Source organism: Drosophila busckii, chromosome 4, assembly GCF_011750605.1.
Source record: "Drosophila busckii strain San Diego stock center, stock number 13000-0081.31 chromosome 4, ASM1175060v1, whole genome shotgun sequence".
In the NCBI taxonomy this organism is placed as follows: domain Eukaryota; kingdom Metazoa; phylum Arthropoda; class Insecta; order Diptera; family Drosophilidae; genus Drosophila; species Drosophila busckii.
The window spans coordinates 69,097-89,559 of record NC_046609.1 but is presented as its reverse complement, the minus strand read 5'-3'; the positions used below and the strand labels follow the sequence as shown (position 1 = coordinate 89,559).

General features: G+C 36.0%; 1 protein-coding gene across 2 annotated transcripts; it reads right to left on the bottom strand.

Annotated features, from left to right (window-relative positions):
- Nucleotides 1-15: 15 nt before the first annotated feature.
- On the bottom strand, nucleotides 16-15,174 carry LOC108607363 (eukaryotic translation initiation factor 4 gamma 1). 2 transcript variants are annotated; one of them, XM_017998075.2, is made up of 15 exons: nucleotides 14,993-15,174; nucleotides 12,984-13,883; nucleotides 11,246-11,866; nucleotides 11,016-11,187; nucleotides 10,827-10,953; nucleotides 10,715-10,770; nucleotides 2,877-5,371; nucleotides 2,563-2,812; nucleotides 2,342-2,505; nucleotides 1,768-2,272; nucleotides 1,482-1,696; nucleotides 1,274-1,420; nucleotides 991-1,213; nucleotides 810-911; nucleotides 16-746 (listed from the first exon to the last, which is right to left on the bottom strand). In XM_017998075.2, exons 1-15 carry the CDS (start codon nucleotides 15,068-15,070, stop codon nucleotides 685-687), a joined length of 6,117 nt encoding a protein of 2,038 aa, XP_017853564.1. In that variant the 5' UTR covers nucleotides 15,071-15,174; the 3' UTR covers nucleotides 16-684. The 2 variants fall into 2 exon arrangements, with proteins under 2 accessions (XP_017853564.1, XP_017853565.1); XM_017998076.2 differs by lacking the exon at nucleotides 12,984-13,883 and having other exon boundaries at nucleotides 14,993-15,171.
- Nucleotides 15,175-20,463: the final 5,289 nt, after the last annotated feature.

Below are 20,463 nucleotides of genomic sequence, written 5' to 3'. Positions count from 1 at the left end.
CAACAGTATTTAAAATAGCTTTTATCATTCCACATTTTATTACAAATAGTTTGACAATCTCTTAGAGATACAAATATAAACGATTAGGCAATTAAGTCTAAAAAATATCATATTATTTAATTTTATGTTTTGAATTTTATATTTATCTCCAATAATGATCTATATAGACTTCTCAGTGTCGGCGTTTATTTAAATTCTTAACAATCGTGTTTAAATTTCTTTGACGTTCATCTGCGTACTAAATTAAGAGCTGGAGAAAGTTATGAAATATAAACTGTAAGGAAAGCAGGAGCCATGTGTGTATATGTGAGTGAGTTGAATTTCAGATTAGCCAATCATCAAATGTGTTTTTATTAATAACATCATTGTCAGTAACTAATTTTATACATGTGCACATTAATTTTTTACCTGCTCATTACACACATTATCTTAAGTTGGAAAACCGCCACATATTCTTATCGTATGATGTCAGCGAATTATTCAAATTTCCTGCTATATGTTTTCCCCAATTGTTGTTGTAATTTTCTCTGTAGTTGGGCTCTTATATTTTTGCTCACTTACATATAACAATATTTTTGTGTACGTATATAATATGTGGCTTCAATGTAGTACACTCCATTTTGCATATTGTGTTGCTGCCGCCTATCTATTTGCTGTCTCAATGTGGTTCACAATAATGTTAAGTTAATTAGCTTCATCGTTGAAAATAGAATTGAAAAAAGGGTTGAGACTCTTCACAGCTACACCTGAAAGTTATTTTAAGGTTTTGTTTACTATTGTTTACTATTGCCGTTAAATTTATTGCGTACCTTTTCCAGCAGACTGATCCTTGGAGTCTCTCCATTTGCAGAGAGACTCTTTTTGAATTACATAGCCGTCGTATAGCTCTCCAAACAGTTCACTCAACAGGCCTATTATAATCAAAGCATGAAAAAGAACAAGAACATTATGAGAGAGGGACCGAAACCCCAAATAGCTGAGATATCTTACCTCGCGGATGCTCAAGACTATGCACTAATAACTGCAAGCCATATAAGCACTCCAATTGAAGATCTTCATTGGAGTCAATATACCGCTGAAATATTGGGATGCAAAGCTTTTGAAAGGTCTCGAGCTCAAGTTTGTAACTATTCTCCTTGTAGACAATAGCAAAATTGCAAAGAGTCTCCGTTAGACCCTTAATGAATAGCTTATCGGCTACTACAATGTTGCCCTGAAATACATTAATACACATTATGTAAAATATTGTGAAAATGAGACATTTAATACTTACATTACTGTAGTCAATGATGCAATCCGCAGTTGCGCCTTCCTTCAGCAGGTGCTCAATATGATCTATCACATTTTGAACCAGTCTTTCGGCTGACTGTCGTTCATCAAACACTGGCATTTTCATTTCGTTTTCCACGTACTCTAATCTCTGTAAAGTGACAGTGATTAAATTTTAACTAATCCAAAACACTTGATCATAATTAGCTTACATTCGATTCAATAAAATCGTTTACTTCATTATCTGACATGAAATCTGACCACCGCATGTTAAATCTTTTCCACATAGAGCGTGTAAAATTTGGCCCAATTTCCCGTGCGCAATATGTCAAATATGTTTTAAGGAACTTCTTACCCATGTTGCTACAACTTAGATTTTGGTTCCATAGATCCGATATTGTCAATATTTCTTTAACTATCAATGGGCCTGGGATACATAGAGGCAAAAGACAAAATTAGCAAAGAGTATGTGAACTTATTGTGGAATCAAAAAATTACCGGCAAATTGCATAATGTAGAGCCAGAGCTCTGGAATATCAACGATCAAATCGCTTGCGTATTCACTAAACTCTTTGTACGCAAGTTTAAAGTGGTCTACCGACATGTAGTTCTGCTGAATGAGCTGTGCAATTGTTATTGCCAAGTATCGTCTGTATTGCTTATCAACATGCGATAAATGCAAATAATCGGTTAGCATATAGAACAAGAATCCACAACGCTGCTGCTCTGGTATTCGTTTTATACACGTTATCGACATGCTCTGGTCAACCATCTTTTTGGCTACAGCCAGCTCGATTATTTCCGATATGACTGAATTGAAAAGCTTCTGGTCGCTATCTCTAGGTGCAATAAAGAATGCAGCTGGAGCTGCAGTTTTCCGCATTCCACTATTCGACGAAGAGGCACTTGATTGTGATGCAGATGCTCCTGCTGATGACTGATCGCTCGCTCTGAAAAGGCCACCAACGCTATTACTGCTGGTGCTGCTTAACGATCCCATTGTCTACGCAAATGATAAAATTCAATTAAAAACCATAGAATTGTATTATCTAGAAAAGAACGAGCACAGTACCTTATTAGACAGTCTAGCTGGCGGCGCCTGTTGAGTATACTTGGAGTGACTAGCTGACTTTTGAAGGGAAGAATTCATTGGGCCACGACCCTGTTGGTGCTGGCTTACACGCGACGATGAGTTTTCTCGTGAACCCTGTGACGACCCAGTTCTCGAATGGATTCCTTAATGCATTTAATTTATTGAACAAATATAAAAATTTTAATTGTTATTTTAATTACCTCTGTCATTATAACGCTCACGTTCCATGGAGTTCTTATTATATGATCCTTTGTTTCGTGGTCCACTGCGATCACGATCTCTATCTTTGTCTGTACTACTGCTTTTATCAATTAACAAAGAAAGAGCAGCAAATGAATTGGAAGGCGTTGTCGTTGGCGTTGAAGATTGTCGATTGGCGTTATGGCTCCAAATAAATTGCGAAACTCCTCCCATTTTTTTTGTGTCCAAATTCTGGTTGAGCTGTAATGTCTGAAATAACATTTATATGAAAGGATTTTTTTTTAGATTGATGTTGCAAAGAAGCCTAACATACCAATCCCTCAAGCTTATTACTGTCTACAGCCTGGGAACGGCTCCCTTTGCTTGTCTGCACATGCCACGTATTGTCATCGTTGTTGCCATTTGAATGTGAGCTCGAGCCGCCCACCCCACCAACTGATCCATTGCCACTGGAATTTTGCTGCTGATGGCGGATACTGGAACTAGAACTTCCACCGCCACCGCCTGTACCGCCGCTTTCTCCCCCAACACCACGTTGACTATGGCTGCCATAGCCGGTAGAGCGGGAATCGCCGTATCGGGAGCGATCGTCGCGCTTACCACTCCCACCAGATTGCGGCCCGTTAGAATTTGATGTTGAGAGTGAGCCACTGTAGGTCAAGTACTGCGCCGATAACTGCTCGTTTTTTGCTTCTTTCTCGATCTGTCCCATAGTTTTTGGGGCTTCGTTGCGAGTAGATTGCCATTTGTTCTTTCGCAAATCGATGACATCTTGGAGCATGAAACGAACCCGTGAACTGACTTTGACACCATCCTTGTCGGTCTTAGAAGCGATTGCCTGCATTCTTGTTATCGATTTTTCAAGCGAGTAGCAACGTCCAGGATCTTTTGCGTTCACTGGGGTCTGCTCAAACTTCGCACCCACAGTGGTGAGTAGCTTGCACAGGCACTCAAGCATATCCTCAGAATGCGGATTGAGCAGGGTGTCAATACAGGAATAAATGATTTTGCCGGTGAGCATAGATATCTTAAAAAGTTCGCCGATAAAGCGTACTGTGCCACCAGAGCGTCGTCTGATCTTTCGCTCCTCTTCCTCAAGAAGTGACTCAAGATCAGCTTTTTCGTTGGGATCCGTACATTTCTTAATCTTGTCCACAAGGGGCTGCAGCTTTTTCTCTTTGGCTGTGCTCTGCGATACATTTTGCGTGAACTCTCGCTCTGTTTTGTCGAGTAACGCATTGCGGAAGTGGGCCAAATTTGATTTGGTACCGCTCTCCATGCGCTCATCACGCGCCTTCACCTCAGTAATGAGGCGATGGCACAGTCGGGCATATGACACGGAAAAATTTGGCTCATCGATGGCTTTCTCAAAGACAAGAACAATCACCTCGTTCATTTTATCAGTCGTATCGATTTTTAGCTTGATTATCTCTTCGACAAGAGTGTCAAAGCGCTCGGGTGTCAGCTTGTTAAGTATGCCACGCACTCTCTTAACAAGCTCGTCTTTCTCATGGATGGTTTTGTTGTCGGGATTCCCTTCGGTTTCTAGTTTTGCTTGAGTTCTAGGTCGCCAGGCATTCTCTGTCTCATTGAGCTTCACATCCTGGTTAAGCGACAAGTTCACATGTATCATGCCCTTCATGCTGCTTCTGCCGCCTTGCACACCTGACATTGAGGTTTGCTTTCCCATAAAGCCGCCGCTGCCCAAATCATTGCTTCGGTTACCAGCACCTGTGTTTCCTCCTATCATGCCTACCATTGATTGCACACGCTTGTTACTGCTGTTATTGCGCATAAACAGGGGCATGAGGTTTGGATGCGGCAGTATCGACACATTTTTCACATCCGGCTGCACCCGAGATGCTTTCGCTTCTCTCAACTGCATCAGTTGCTCCCGATCGTACTGCTTTTTGCCGCTCGGATTTTTTGGGGACCATTGCCCCTCATTGTAGCAAATTAGTACAGTTAGCTGCTGCTCGATGCTAGTAACTGTGCTATTGCCTGAGACTTGGCTCGCGGTATTGTCTGATGCTGTGACCATTTCTGCATCCGGGCTTATGACTACGGATTGATCTTGGGGTTGATCTTGAACTTCCGACTTTGTCTTTGATTTAGACTTTGGTTCCGCTTCTAATGCAAATCCAGTTTCCTTTGTACCCGCTGAAGCGTTCTCCCGCAAAACATCAATATCGATACTCTCAGCACTTCCTTTTCCTCTTGCTACTTCTTCGCCGTGCTTTTCCAATGATAAGGAGGTCAAGGCATTTTCTATTTCCAGTTGAAGTTGAACTGGAGTTTGCATTAGCACCGATGATTCTGGTACACGATCAGTTTCATCCGGAGTACTTTCGTGAGAGCTCTCTCGAGCTGATGCGTCTAATGTTGCTGCCTTCTTTACCTTTTCACTTGAAGTGGGAGCAAACGCTGTGGTAGGCGGTTCCGTAATGTGCATCTGCACGGTATTGACTAATGGGGCTATTGAATCGACCAGACCAGCAGCATTGGAGTCGCTTGTAGTCACGGTCGCTTCGGACTTCGATACTGAAGCTTGCCTTAGAGTCTGTCCCTCTGCCTGTACTTCAACGAGTGGTACTTCACTTATGGCGTTATCGTTTCTAGCACAGCTTTTATCGGTATCTAGTGAGTTGAACGCATGAGCCATAAACTGGGAATGTGATTGCGGATGTTGCTGTGGTAGCTTATCCTCTGGCTGCGGGTGAGTAGGAGTACAGTCCTGAATTTCTGGAATACACTCGTTTGACGTCTTAATATTGGTAGAGGAGTTTGACTCAACATTATCCAAATTGCCTTTATGTAAATGTAATTAAAAAAGTATAAATCTTATTTAATAAAGAATACCAAAACTTTTAATTGTGTATATCCAAACCATAAGTAACAAGTGGACAAACTAAAGTTGTGCGTAACACACACACAAAATAGCTAACGCGTTTTCGCTGTAGAGTCAGCAGCGACGGCACCGCTTGCGTTGGCAGCGACGTTTGTATGACGCGTCATCAAGCGCACCCCTCTCTATATTGAAAATTAGAATGTGAATAACTCCTAAGCTATAAACCCGAACTTTCTTAAATTTTCGACATCGGTCAAAACCATGACCAAGCGTTTTCGTGATTTATTTCAAATTTTTAAATATTTTTTTATTGCTTTATATCGTTTTTTTCGATTTGCGGGGGAGGGGGGAGGAAATAAAATAAAATAAAAGCGTTCGGACTTGGATATAGGAGCACCTATATACCAAATTTGGTTGCTCTAGCTCTTATACATAGTTGCTGAGAAACAACACAACTTCATAATACCCTTTTCCATTTTTTACAAAAATGTCAAAGTGTATAAAAATAAAAGTTTATCAATTTTAGTTATTTCACCGGAAGTTTTATATTATACCACTTCAAGAGTTGGCTAAAATCTTTCCAATTTCAGGGTCGTAGTTTTTTGAATAATAATAAAATGTTATATAAATACGTTTTGATGAAATTTTTTAAATAAATTCAAATAAAGTCATAGGCCATTTTTTTGTCCAAGTCATGAGATATTCGATTGGCAATTGATAATTGTAAAACTAGCAATAAAATCTATAATCTAACGAAATCAAGCTACAATCTGCTGCAACTTTTTCATAAACTTTGACACAGCAGCAAGCACACGCACGCATATAAACTCACTCCCACTAACGCATACAAACATAGCAACTTACGCTTCACAAATGTATCGGCAACGACAATTGCATGGCGCAAGTCTATTTGAAAATTGAAATGTGAATACCTTCGAACTTATTTAACCGTTTATTTATCGTTCTCAAAATCGATAAAGCTTTTTCCCGTTAAATTTTGTGGGCGTAATACTTTTTTATAGATTTGCGATCGAAGTAAAAATAAAAGCGTATTGGCTTAGTATAGGAGCACATATGTATATAATTTATGGGGTGTGCCACACCTCCTTCTGTCGGTTACATACACGTGCACATCCGCAAATTAAAATTTATATTGTGCACGCCACAAACTGTGGCATAGCACGTGTGTATGCACCTGTTGTTTCATATGTTTTGGTTGGGACTAGCTGTTTTTAAAAATGATGAAGTAATATTTTTGTAAGCAACTGATCTGCGAAATGCATGCGTGAGTATCTTATAATGCATTGTTTAATACTTAACATTATAGTATTGTACTGTATATTATATATATACAACAAAAATTTTAAATATCGCTCTCTTTGGCTAATGTGTTAACATACCTCATAAAATGAAGGATGCATATGTACACTGTACAACACAAATACCTACAATATTTTCTTTTCACATCAAAAATGTTGCCAAGCTAATCACCTATGGGTAATCTTTGTTGCCTGGTGCTATAGATAGACAAAAAATGATATCGAATCGCGAACTACAACACTTCACACTCGCACTTGAATGATTGCAATGAATTAATTTTATGTGAATAAAAACAAGAGACTTGACCGACCCGCTGTCTGTATTTTGAATCACACTGAGAGCAGGAAAAACATTATTCGGCCAGCGACAAGCAGCGGTAAGCAAAACCTGAACATGCCAGCAAAGAGAAACATATGAAGAGAGTGCAAAATCCAAAGTAAAGATATGCCTACTCATACACACAATCACAACTATACATATAGGTACGCACGACTACCTAGAACAAGTCTCAAAGCACGTGCTCCTGATGATTGAGTGGGAGCGCTAAAACTCAAATATATGAATGAACATTTTTCACAAGAGACGTAAGCACACTATAGAGAGAGATTTCATGCGTGCTGAAAACTGCTGCGGTCGAGACAATTATAGTCTTAGTGCATGCGTATACGAGAGATCTAGAATCTTCTTTGATGTCGTTAAAGTCATTTTGCAATTGACCAAAATAAGTAATATTATTGTTATATTCTGATTATAAACAAAACATCTTTGAAAAATTTATATATAAAATAAATATATATATATCTTTGAAACATTTTTATGTAACACAAAGGCCTTATCAATATCAATAGTATACATTCATACAAATATAGCACACATGTGTACATTTTTGTGGAAAATAAAAATAAAAAAAAAAAATAATATATATATATATATATATATATATATATATATTAATATAATATATATATATATATATAATATATATATATATATTATATATATATATATCAATACTATATATATATATATATATTGCGACAATATGCAATAAATAAATAAGATCAGTCCAGATTGTGTGCCAAATTTCAAATTGTCGACGTAGCACCCTTTTTAAACGCAATGATATTGAAAAAGTGTATCTTAAATTTTTTACATTTTATCCTATAAAGTAAATTTATTCTTGATCAGCCGAAATGACTTTCTGTGGTATTAGCCACAAGATCTCAAATAATAAGTACAGAACATAAGTTAATAATTTAGAATTATTAAACGATTTGCTGGATCAAATTCGGTACATATGTATATGCTTTAATGCACTCTTGACCGATAAAGCTCGATTGGATAAATACTTTACATTGTATACTTTATAAAGAGAAGCGGCGATTTAAGTTTTCATAGCCACTTAGCGAACTGTATAATAAATACAGTTGGCTGAGTCCAACATAACTAAGCGAGTGGTTATCGGGATAAATTAGTAAATTAAAATGTGAATATGTGTAACTTAATCTAAACTTATTTTCGTTTGATATTGTGGGCGTATGGCACTTAATGGTGCTTATCAATCAAACCATTAAATCAAAGCATTAGTTAACAATGGCAGATCCGGAACCTAGTCAAGCCCTCGCAAAGCAAAATATAAAAAAAGTTCTCACCAGATTCAATACAAATCTGGTGTTTCGACTATTGTGGAGATCAAACACAAGAGCCATATTCCAAAATCGGTCGGGCACGACATATAATTTGGTTTTGTCTAAAGAAGAACGTAACATTGCATTTAGAACAGTTATGTTTTAATATATTAAATTAAGATCAAGTGAAAAAATTTAGATATTGAAAAAGGAATCAAGATAATACATAACATATTTTTTATATTCTAGAATTTTTATTTATGCCATTATTAACTAAGATTTTATTTATTTTTGCGCAGTTGCAATCATCTTAATGTATGACCGAAACTGCTAAACCGTTAAACTACGATTCCGTAGTTGTCCCGACTTTACTTTTCTGATGTAAATAAAACTTGTCTTCTATTTACGAGCCAAACGTGTATGCAAGTTTGTCAAGTACAGCAAAAACGAGCTGTGAAGCGTTAAGCTCTCATATGTGTTTGCAATAATCAAAGTTCGTTGCACCCAACTTTAATGAGCCTACTGGCTTTTTTTTAATGAATTGTGAATGATGTGTATATACAAAGATGCAAGCACGCATGCATACATGCATGTATCTTTTTATGTAAAAGAGTTTGTCCACACGGGTGACGGGTGATCGCTGTACAATCGACGAGTTTTCACCAAAATTCTATCAAAAATATCTAAGATACTCCATAGATGCAAGATTTTAAATTTCGGGGAAAATCAAGTTTCCTTCAATAAAAATTACTCACCAAAAAAAAATCTATAATTTTCACTAAAATTATTTAATGAATCCGACATGCTCAGAAACCAAGAAAACTTTCTTTGAATTTTTCGCTGGGATCATCCATGTGGAATCAGGTCAATAAGTATCAATTAAAAAGTTATCGATAAGTCCAAAGGTTAAACGGTATAAAAATTTCCAAAAATGTTGAAAAATCTATTTATTTATTTTAATTGTAGCCTAGAATTAAGTTCTGTGGTACAATTGGTATAGCCAGAGCAAAAAAAGAACAAAAATCAGAGCTCGCAAGAAGTGGTCCCTTTTTGCAAAAGGTCCCAAAAAGAACTCTTGCTCGCAGACACAATTGAAAACGGGATCAAAAAGACACTTCAACCCTGTTTTTACTCAGCGTGCTCTTTGCTCAATCAGTTAGAGACACTCTAAATCGGTGAGAGTGTCTTTTGCGCATGTATGTGTTTTGCGCGCTTGCATTAGTATAAAAAATTATATAATTTTCGCTACCTTGTGTCGCGTCGGCGCGGCTGCCAGTACAGACAGCCCTAATTTGGCGTTTTTTCACATACATTTTTGGAACTTTGTGTTTATCCACGCAAAAGGCTTATGCAAAATTGTCGGGGGGTGGGTAAACTCATGCCGTTCTCTGATATATTCCTACGCATTAACGTCCCAGCAAGTGACTATTTCTATCTCTATCACCCTTTCACGCTTTGCCTATCATCACTAAGCATATGCTTAGTGCTATCATGAAATAAAGCAACAACAAAGCATTAATGAAACAACAACAGAAAAGACATTTTGTGCTTGAACGCAAATCGTTTTTGCTCACTTGCCGAGGCTCAGTGGAAGAGCGCCGAGCAAAAATATCCCTTTCAAACTGTTGTCGCAAGAGCGCTTCGTGTGTTCTCTCACCGATCAACATAAAACAGAAAACACGAGTGAAACCAGAAAAGAGTGAGCGAGTCTGTATAATATTTCCCTGTTATTTCAGTGAGCTTGTGAAATTTTGGTTGAGCATATTTTGGGAGCTCTGACAAAAATCCGAGTTGTCGATAAATCGAACAGTTAACAAATATTGAATCTAATCAATTAAACCAAAAGGTATAGGCAAACGTAAAAATTATCGATAATTTCAATAGTTAGCGAATAGGCCAAATCTATGAAATCTGTGAAAAATATAATATTAAAGTGCAGTGGAGGAAAGTGCAGGCGATAAATGAGGAAAACTACATTTTAATCTTTAACAGTTTAGTTTAAAAAACGGTTCGAAATAGAGAAATACCAAATTTGTTACATTTTTTTATATATCTTTTAACACCACAGTAAGACGTGGCCGGGTTATTTGTATTTTATAATTCTTGAAGTTAGTCAATAAAGTTTATTTTATTAGCTTTAGTAGTATTTTTTAACTCGGTTCCTTGTCAACTGAATACATACAGAAGTACATAAGTATACGTTACTTATACTTTCGTATACTTATATTATTCTCTTATAACCTGACCAAACGGGTCATTCGTATCTTCAGAGATAAAAGTTATTCAAAAAAATTTAATTTTAGGTTGCCTCAGATTATTTTTAAATTTGTACAATATCAGTTTAATAATACTTACGAACTGTGTCAACAGTTGGTGATACAACCTCATCTTTGGGGGAGACTATAAGAATTCTGAAAAAGGATATGGTAAAAATATAATGCAATAAATTAAATATCTTGTTACATACTTTTTGCTTTTCTGGACTTTTGGAAGTGTTGGTGTGGGTAATATCTCTACAGAAGGCGCATCAGACATTGCCGAAACCACCGGGGTTTGTACTAAAGATACATCCGAGCGCTGAACGGAAATTGGATCTGGACCCACAATAAATTTTATATTTTACAAATGTTTCACTTAAAAACATTTTATTAGTTACCTATTTTAAAATGTGCACTAGCCCTCGAATCAGAACTGGTATGAAGTATACCAGGACCATCTGCATCTGGATGTGAAATGCATATAGGCACCTCTGCTTGTGAAATAACTGTTCCTGCAGTAGATGTCACAGCTGTGATTTCCTGGTACTCATTTTCAACATTCGAATTACTCTGTAGGGCAAAACAAACATTTGTATAATAGTTCAGAATTAAACATTTTGTTCGTTACCTTATCGAAATCATCAAGTATATTTTTTTTCGTTGCCGGATCTATTATCTGCAATCGGTGCTGATGTCGTCGTCTACCCGCCGGCGGAACCTGAACCGGCTGTGGAGTAACGCTCTGTGGTAAGACACTGACCATGGGCGGAACACCTACTTGATTGTTTCCAGTTGCCCCCACGCCAAGTACAGTACTTGCACCCGGTTGCACAGCGCCTGTTAGAAGTTGCATTTGAGCTGTTGTTGCACCGGGAGCAGCCAGCGGACCGTTGGGACCTGACTGCACCGGCATGGTGTTGCCAATATTGACACTTGCGTTAACTGCTACGCCACTGCGTGAATGTGGCGGTTGCTGGGTTAGTGTAGGCATATATTGATAAGGATAATAGGGTATATGAGCGTGAGTATATTGAATATGTGGCGAAAATGTTGGGTGTCTCGGATTAAAGGCAGGATACTGTGGTACTACCATCCCCGGGAACATTGCTGGCATTGGTACATGCCGGGCAGCTGCAGCCCCAGAGCTGCTACGGGGAGCGTTCGACGTTGGTGGAGGACCCCGAAATAACCCTGTACTCTGTGGGTTCGCTCGATTATTTCCTGAACTGTTATTACCAGAAGTCACATACTGAAAAGTGTTCAATTATTGTAAAATTTTCATTTAAGTTGAATATATTGCCAAACTACTAATTGTAATGTGTAAAATCTTGTGACTTGAAAAATTTATTACGTCACGCAGAAGAATGGATGTATGAATGATAAAGGAATGAATAAATCAAGAACAACATAATTAATTTGCCCTGGAAGAAAGATTACTATAAACATTTTTTGAGAATAAAATTGAATAAATAACTTCAAACATAATATCTTACTTAGGTGGCACATTTTGGTACTAGATCAAGAGGAATTCTTAAATATTTGTTATAGGCAAAATTTTCGAACACTACCGAATGGTTACGAAAAACACCAATGTATTCTAATTCTTTTGACTTAATTCGTTCGAATTTTTAAAACATAATTAACACTAAACCATTTATTTCTGGTTAGAATGATTTGTATTTGATTAAACCACAATATCATCTTTGTCTTGTATTTTTTAAAGTTTTCTACAATCCAAACTCAAACAAGTGGACGCATTAAGCACACGCACGCATGCACTCACAATCAGATACAGAAAACAACGGACGCGTCACAGATCGTCGCTGACGATTGGGTCGGCATTGACGCCTTTATGGCGCTTCAGCAAGTGCACCCCGCTGTCTATATTGAAATTTGAAATGTGAATAATTCCTAAATTATTTATTCATTCGGCAACGGTCGAAAACATGCCAAAGCGCTTTTGTGATTTTTTTCAGATTTTTACATATTCTTTAATGTGGAGGTGGGAGGAAATAAAAAAAAGCATTTGAGTTTGGGTGCCTACATACAAAATTTGGTTGCTCTAGCTCTTATAGTTGCTGAGAAATAGTTGCTCAAACACCCAGACAGACGGACGTGGATATATCAACTCACGCCTTCTTCTCCATGTTAAAAACATATGCACAACTTCATAAAATCCTTTTCCATTTTTTAAAAAAATGTCAAAGTGAAACCGATTAAGATAACAGATTTTGCTAACTACACAAATATAACTATTTTAAGCCTAGTTTTCGATCAAAAGAGGAATAAGAAAACAATCAACGAGAGAAATGTCAGGACTTTTACGATACAGAGGTATGTATCAAAATAAAAACCTTATAAATTACCTCTTTGGCGGTAACTGCTTGATAGTTGCTGCTTGACAGCAAATTGTTGTTTTTATAGTCGTATTTTCTACCATCAATGCAATTGACGCCGACGTTAACCCCAACGCTCATGCCCAACAGACTCTTTTCATGAACATAAGATCCAGCGGAGGGGCTTATTGAAATGCCATGCGTGTTACCCAAAGTTACGATGTTGTTACTCCCGTTGTGGCAACCAGCTCCACTTGCGTTTCCGCTACCACCTCCGGAGTTGCAACTGCTTATGCCTCCTCCTCCACCACTTATAGGTCCGCCGCTCAGTTGTGTGTGTGTGCTATGGACGTTAGGCGAGGGTAATATATTACCACTTCCAACCACGCTTGCATTCGAAATATCAGAAGCCGTCGATGCATTTCCTATATATCGGGCATTTGGATCAACAGCCATCTGAGCTCGATGTCCAGTAAGATTGTATAGTCCCGCTGCTGAGCTAAGCTCACTGCCGTTGAGTTGGCAACTATTAACAGTCATTATATTCCCGCTACTGCATATAACAGTTGACTGCGGCACCTGCACCTGTACAGGGACCTGAGATCCTGAGCCCGTTATTGGCCTGTTCACAACATTTGCGTAGCTTTGCTGCAGATGCTGGGACTGTGATTGTTGGTGATGTGACTGTGGTTGGGCTTGATGTGCCTGAACCTGTACTTGCGCTTGCGTCTGTGGAATATGTGCTGACTGTTGAACGTTTGAAGCCGTTGATGTCTTTAATATGGACACAACATTATATGCCTTGTTTATCTGGAATGGCTGAGATGTACTGTGAAGTTGTGGTAGTGGCTGCGACTGTTTTGTGACACCCGGTACTTGTACTTGCACTTGAGAAGCATACTTTTTTTTGTTTTTATTTGCCGGCAATATCTACAACAAATCCAAAAAAATAATTTTTTTTTTGTTTTTTCATACTGATAAAGATATCAGCAATAAATAAAAACAAAAATTGACCCCAAATAGCGAGTATATCAACATCGACTTTAAATACAAGTAAAATAAATAAAAGAAAAACAACAATAATTTTTAATTCATTAAGTTTGGTGTTTCATGTTTCAATCTCCTTAAATAAACGTATATCAGCAGTTTCCAGGTTTCCGTTGTATTTTGATTTCAATTACGTTTAATAATTGTTGCGAGTTCGAATTTCTCACATACAGACAATATAAAGAATAATTTAATATAACTTTTGAATTTTTTAACTAAAACCGAGCTTAAACTATCTTCAAATAAAATTAACATTCGGATATAACAATCGCATTTCCATACTTTTCCGATACATATAATAGATTCGAAAAACAATCAACTCACGACTCATATGTAAAATCAGGTATTCAAAGAGAAACAGGTCAAAAAATCAATTAACCTAATAACGGAAATAAAAAGGCAAATAAAGTCTTGTGTGGATACAACTTATTATTAAATACTTTTGAATCATTCATGTAAAAGCTATTTTCGAACCTGGTAGCAGGATTTTGTTAACAAAATGAAAATAAATAAAATCAAAATAATTAGAGGAAGACTTTTTTGCATTTTATTTTATATTAAAGCAATATGTTTCGGCATTTTTCATGAGGTTTATAGAGGTTTCACCCAATAATTTAATAAAGCACTAGTATTTTATTTCTAAAATACTGTCAACTGTCAAGACGCTTTAACTTGAAACTTTTCTCGAAGCTGTATTTTAAAGCCGGTTGACAGAATCGATCTTGAGAAAATATCGAGATTAATAATTGACAAAAAATTTGGAACGAAGATTTCATCTTCTTTGTTATTATACTACATTAATTTTTGGCTTATGTGGATCCAGTCAGCATATCCGCTGTCAAAGTACGAGCAGCCGAACAATTTTTTTCCTCAAATATTACAATAAGTTTAAATAATATAATATATGCAGCTCACGTAACATCATATTCAAACAAAACTTAAATATTAAAATAAAGAAATTTAAAATACATAACAAATATGCCGTAACTTACCATATTTTGTGATGAATGAGGCTGCATGATTTTAGCGATTTCGGCTTGTGTTGATAGTGTTGAAACAGTTGGTTGCATTACGAATAGACCAAACTGATTAAATTTGTAAATAGCAAGCTCGCCCAAACGGATATTATATCCGCCTTTTTGACGATCTCCGGGGCTATATTTGTCCCACTGGTAATTTGTCACACAATCATTTGACAGTTCCTCTGTAAAATACATATGTAAGTAAAAGTAGAAATATGTTAACAACATATTAGTACAATTTGTAAGATGTGCTTTCAGCTCTACTTATTGTACATGCCTCCAAGTATATCAGAAATAGTTAAGAGCGTTTTACACAAGATTGTCCTTTAATTCGATCTGAAAACATTTGTAAAAATTCAAATCAAATCAAATTAATATACATACTTGAAAATAGTAATAACATTATGTACAGACCACTTGCATATGAATTCACACATGTACTAGATGCAATCATACATATGGTCACCTGCATATACATCCATACATACATATTTGTTGTTATCACGGTTCCACGTGCATGTTTTTAATATATGCATAAGCACATACAAACACATGTATGTATATATATATATATATATATCTATATACATATGCATATACATGGTACATACAAATTACGTCTAGACAATTATATCGTGTCGAACATTAAATCTTATGATTTCGCGAAGTTTACGTTTTAAATATATACATATGTATGTAATTTAATTTCCATTCACTTTGGTTACTACAGCTCAGCCATATAGACTTAATTACAAATTTTGAAGTTTTTAACGTATTTAATAACATTTACAATTAATTTCAATGAAATTGTATGGAGAAATAAATAAATCTCAATTTGTTCAAGTAGACCTTTTTTTTAATCATGTTTCATACTTTCTTTCCTCATTTGCCGACGTTGCTACGTTGACGTCGTACGCTCTGTCAGCAACAACTCAGAGAGAGCGAAACTAAGGTGAATGATGTGGGTACATGGAAGAGCGGGGGCTACGGAGAGGAGATCAACCGAACGACAAAGAAAATGTGATAGAAAATTGCAGTAATACTTGAATATTTTCACTGCCAATTATCACACACTATTCATTTACAAATTTAACTTTTTGTGTAACGACAAGCGCAACGTCGACCAATTGCAATTTTCCTATGAAATGTCATAATGTAATTGTGAACTTCATATCTCATGGCTAAAAATTACCTGAAGCATTCGCCACCAGCAAATATATACAATATTAAAAACAGTAACTTTACTATAAGTGTATGTTTCTTGTAAAATAAACTATAAACTCTTAATTATTTTCAAAAAACAATTTATCAATTCCATCCACACACAATGTGCTTCTTCGGGATGTGGAATAGCTAGGGTTGTTGATAATGTATCAAAATAGTAAAATATCGATAAGTGGTATTTGTCAAATAATTTGTATGAGCATTGTTTTCTTAAGTCAAATATCGATACATTTTTTTTAATAGTTAATAGTTTCCAAAAAATAGAAAAGAAGTTAAGATATCTTGTGATATTATATATTGCATGATAGTAATTAATCAAAATACATATAGCTCTGTAAAACATTGTTGACAATCGATATTTTATTTTCAATAAGTAAATAACCAAACTGACCAAAAATTTTAATTTACTTAAACTCACTCAAATCGAACGTTATTAATATTGGATCCTAACCTGAACTTAGTATCGGTTTGAAAGTCATTTAACTAATAAAAAATAAGTAAATCAATGCCTATTGTTCTGCAATAATGAGCTTCAAAAAGTTACTAACTTTTGACTAATTGAAATCTAGGAAGGTGACAGCCCTTAGAAGTAGAGTTTTGAAAGATTGGTGAACGTTAAAAGTTAAGCTAGGTACACACGATGCAAACAATTTGGTTACGGCAGTTGCTTGTTTGTATTCGCTGCTTACCTTCAGTCGGAATATATCAGCAAGAAACAGAACATAGTCAATAGTCACCGCAACTTAACAAACAACGTAATTCAGCAGTATAAGAACTATACTGTTTTATGGGATGTGTCGTTAGAAGACTATAAAACAAATTACGAAAAGCAAAATGCGTATCGTGAAATCGCAGAGAAATTAAAACAAAAAGTAAAGATGAAATAAAATAAAAATAGTTTGTTTCTAATAAAGGAATTGCAGCATTTCTTGATTTTTGTGCCGGCATAATGTTAGCACGCTTGCACGCTTTTCGAAAACAGAATTGGTTTCATTGGAAAATAATGAAAGGAGGGAACGAGACATGGTAATACCAACACAAACAGCTGCACTACATTTTTTTCATGGGTAGCCTACAATTATTGCATGGGTAGCAAACAAACTCCCGAAGAAATACACAAAAAAGATCAAAAAATTGTTTGTGTGCCTTATGTATGCTTCTGTTTTGCTACCTGGTGTCGCGTCGGCACCACTGCCAGTGTAGACAGAGCCAGACAGCAAGCGTGTTTATTTCTCGCTTATGCTTATGACAGCCGATCGCATTTATGAGCGCACACATTTTCTTTTGGCCTTGTCTTTCTTGACTTTGCTGGTACCTATGCCATGTTTTGTGTATGTGAGTATGCGCCCATGCCCCTGTGTTGTGTATGCAGTTGATTCATTGTGAGTCAATGCAATTGTGAACATTTGTACAACAATTTTTTTCACTTGCTGCAAATTGTTTGCATGGTGTGTACCTAGCTTTAGACCATTGGCGTCCAAACGCTGCATATGAAAGAGCAAATCACAAATACACTAATAACAAAACACTAACACAAGTAAAGATGCCGTTAACTCTATTTTATTTCATACACTATAAAGATATTAGGCATCACTACTATTTCGCAAAGTTGTGACGGTGGTATTATAATAATTACAAAAACAAATGAGCACACTGAGCATAGGGATTGGAAGCCCCTGCTTTAGACAGTGAAATCTCTCGAAGTTTATTGACACCTAGGAAATTTTAGAGCGGAAATAAATTGTACTAGTGATTTCTGTGTCAATCTGAATATCATCGCTTCTCGCATAGCTTTTCCTCTCGTGCGCTTCTAAATCAGCCACCTGAGTCTGTATTGTGGATTCTGTTTTCCACGTAAAAAAAAATTAGTATGAGTATTGCCGTTCTGTTCCATTGGAAGCTAGAACATCGGTAGACTACGTTACAAAAATAGTTTCTTTGTTTTAAAAATCAATTCTTTTGGTGAAACTATCGCTTACTATCAATGAACTTCCACCTTTAACAAAGTCATCATTTATCAAATAATTTATCAGGGGTGAATCAAAAGTGAAATTGAGTTTCGCTGTCATAGAGGTGCAGATACATCGATGTATGGATGTTTCGATGTTTGTCTATTAAGTGAAATTAGCGCCAAAACTCATTTGATGAGAAAAAAAAAATGGACGCAGACCTGTGAAAGTCTATCTTACAACACATTTCATAAGTAAAAAATAAATAAAAGGTCACCGGCTAGAAATTTGTATTTATTAACTCTATCAACGCCGAACATCAATGATTTTCATGTATATATAAAAATATATAAATATTATAATATATAAAACATCGATAGTGTAAAATGAACATCGATGTTTTGGGAAATTCGAAAAACATCGATGCATCTGTTTTCAAGACAATGATTTGTTTCTTATATAAGTAATTTGATTATGACTTATATAAAAATGGAATTGTTGAAAAATTTCAATTATTCATTAGTTATATATTAATATATTAGGTATTTTTAATAATTATACAAAATCAATTTATAAGTAAATCAAATTAAATAAGAATAAGTCCAAGCCCTATTGTTCTGCAATGTTGAACTTAAAAAAGTCTAGAGTCGACTTCGACAAGGTTTAGTGAAAAAACTAACTAGGAAGTTTCAGCGCTGAAATGGAACGGAACTTAATGTTACTATGGAATTTCAGCCCACCTGTATAATTTGTTTTGTTATATAACTTAGCTGTCACGTGTATGAACAAAAAATACAAATTACTTATAGATAGATAAATCTGGATTTATTTATCAGATAGCATCTAGAAAAAAGTTGAATTAGTAAATTTTACTTAAAAGAAATTACGTAAAATAAGCCAATAGGGAGTATAATTGGCAAAAAGAAGCGTTCAAACACGTAGAAAGTTGCCACCAAGTTAAAAATAGTTGTGCTCATGAAGTTGACTAACAGTTGGAATCTGCTACGTTTATGATTATATGTATGATTAAATTAGAAAATGGTGAAATTGACTCCTTATATTTTTTGAGTCAATTTAATTTTTCCGTCTCAGTTTAGATCCAGAAGACGGACATATGTTTATCCCGTTCGATAGCGTTCTCGGTCTATTTCTTTTTCCTATAAAAAAACATCGAGGCAGCCATGGAAAAAGTTAGTTTTTTAGTTTCGCATGTACATACATATGTACATATTTATGTATGAGAATTTTATTAAGGTATTAGAGCTTATTCTCGTATTTCTTATTTTCCATTGGTATCTTTATACGCACATATCGTAGTGCAAAATAAAAGTATCTTCAAAATAATTTTCTTTCTCCGGTTTGTAATTAATAAAAAATAAAACAATACAAATATTGTTATTATAATCGAAGTTTAATTATCAATGACGCGACTAAGACGATCGAATCTTTTCCGACAAAGCCGTAATGCGAGAAGGTTACGACTTCGTGAGGCAGCACCCGTGAAACGGCTCGGTTGGCAATGCAAAATCGTTTAGCGAACAATGATTTGAATCGAGCAGCGTTTCGATACGATTGCTGCAATGATTACAGCTTGCTTCTTAGCGTAATCTATGGCGCGATGTGAAGCAACTGCAGCTGAGAGTTGACAAACATGAACAAACATGAGAGTTGCATTACTTAATGATACATCTGCTGAAAATTTTTCTAAGCAATTTTTGACCATTGGTAATGGTTAAGCACCTGTCGATGAATGGAGCGAATTACGAACTTACATTATTTTTAACTTATAGCGGCTAAGAATAAAAATTAAGATGACCTGACCTACATAACTCCGAATAAGTTCATTGGAATAATACATCCATTCAAATTTATTGACTGCGTCACAAATGAAGATGAAGTCACCATCCAATTGAATTTTTAAACTCCTTGGATGTGGCTGGCTTTCCACCGCACAATTTATGCCTAACGGTTGGCTCCGTAGTAATCATGCTTCTAAACATAAACCAACCAAAACTGTGCAACGCTACGGGTTTGGTGGTCACAAAATTGTGGAACAATGTATGTACGCGACGATACTCCAAGTAAAAAAGAAGGTAAGAAAGTTCTCATTCTGACGATCCCGATGGTCCCAACCGATATGCCATTTGAATTTAAAAGACTCTAATTTCCGATCCGTCTTGTAATCGTCATGACTATTAACAAATCACAAGGCCAACCCTTGAAAGTTTGTGGTTTGAATCTAGGATATCCATGTTTTTCCTATTGTCA

What these genes read in the sequence shown, in the direction of transcription:
- LOC108607363 (XM_017998075.2), bottom strand. Translation starts at nt 15,070, where the DNA reads ATGCAACCAACTGTTTCAACACTATCAACACAAGCCGAAATCGCTAAA. An exon ending in AAAGTCCAGAAAAGCAAAAA is followed by an intron (nt 10,771 to 10,826) that starts GTATGTAACAAG and finishes ATCCTTTTTCAG; the next exon opens with AATTCTTATAGTCTCCCCCA. An exon ending in GCATCATTGACTACAGTAAT is followed by an intron (nt 1,214 to 1,273) that starts GTAAGTATTAAA and finishes AATGTATTTCAG; the next exon opens with GGCAACATTGTAGTAGCCGA.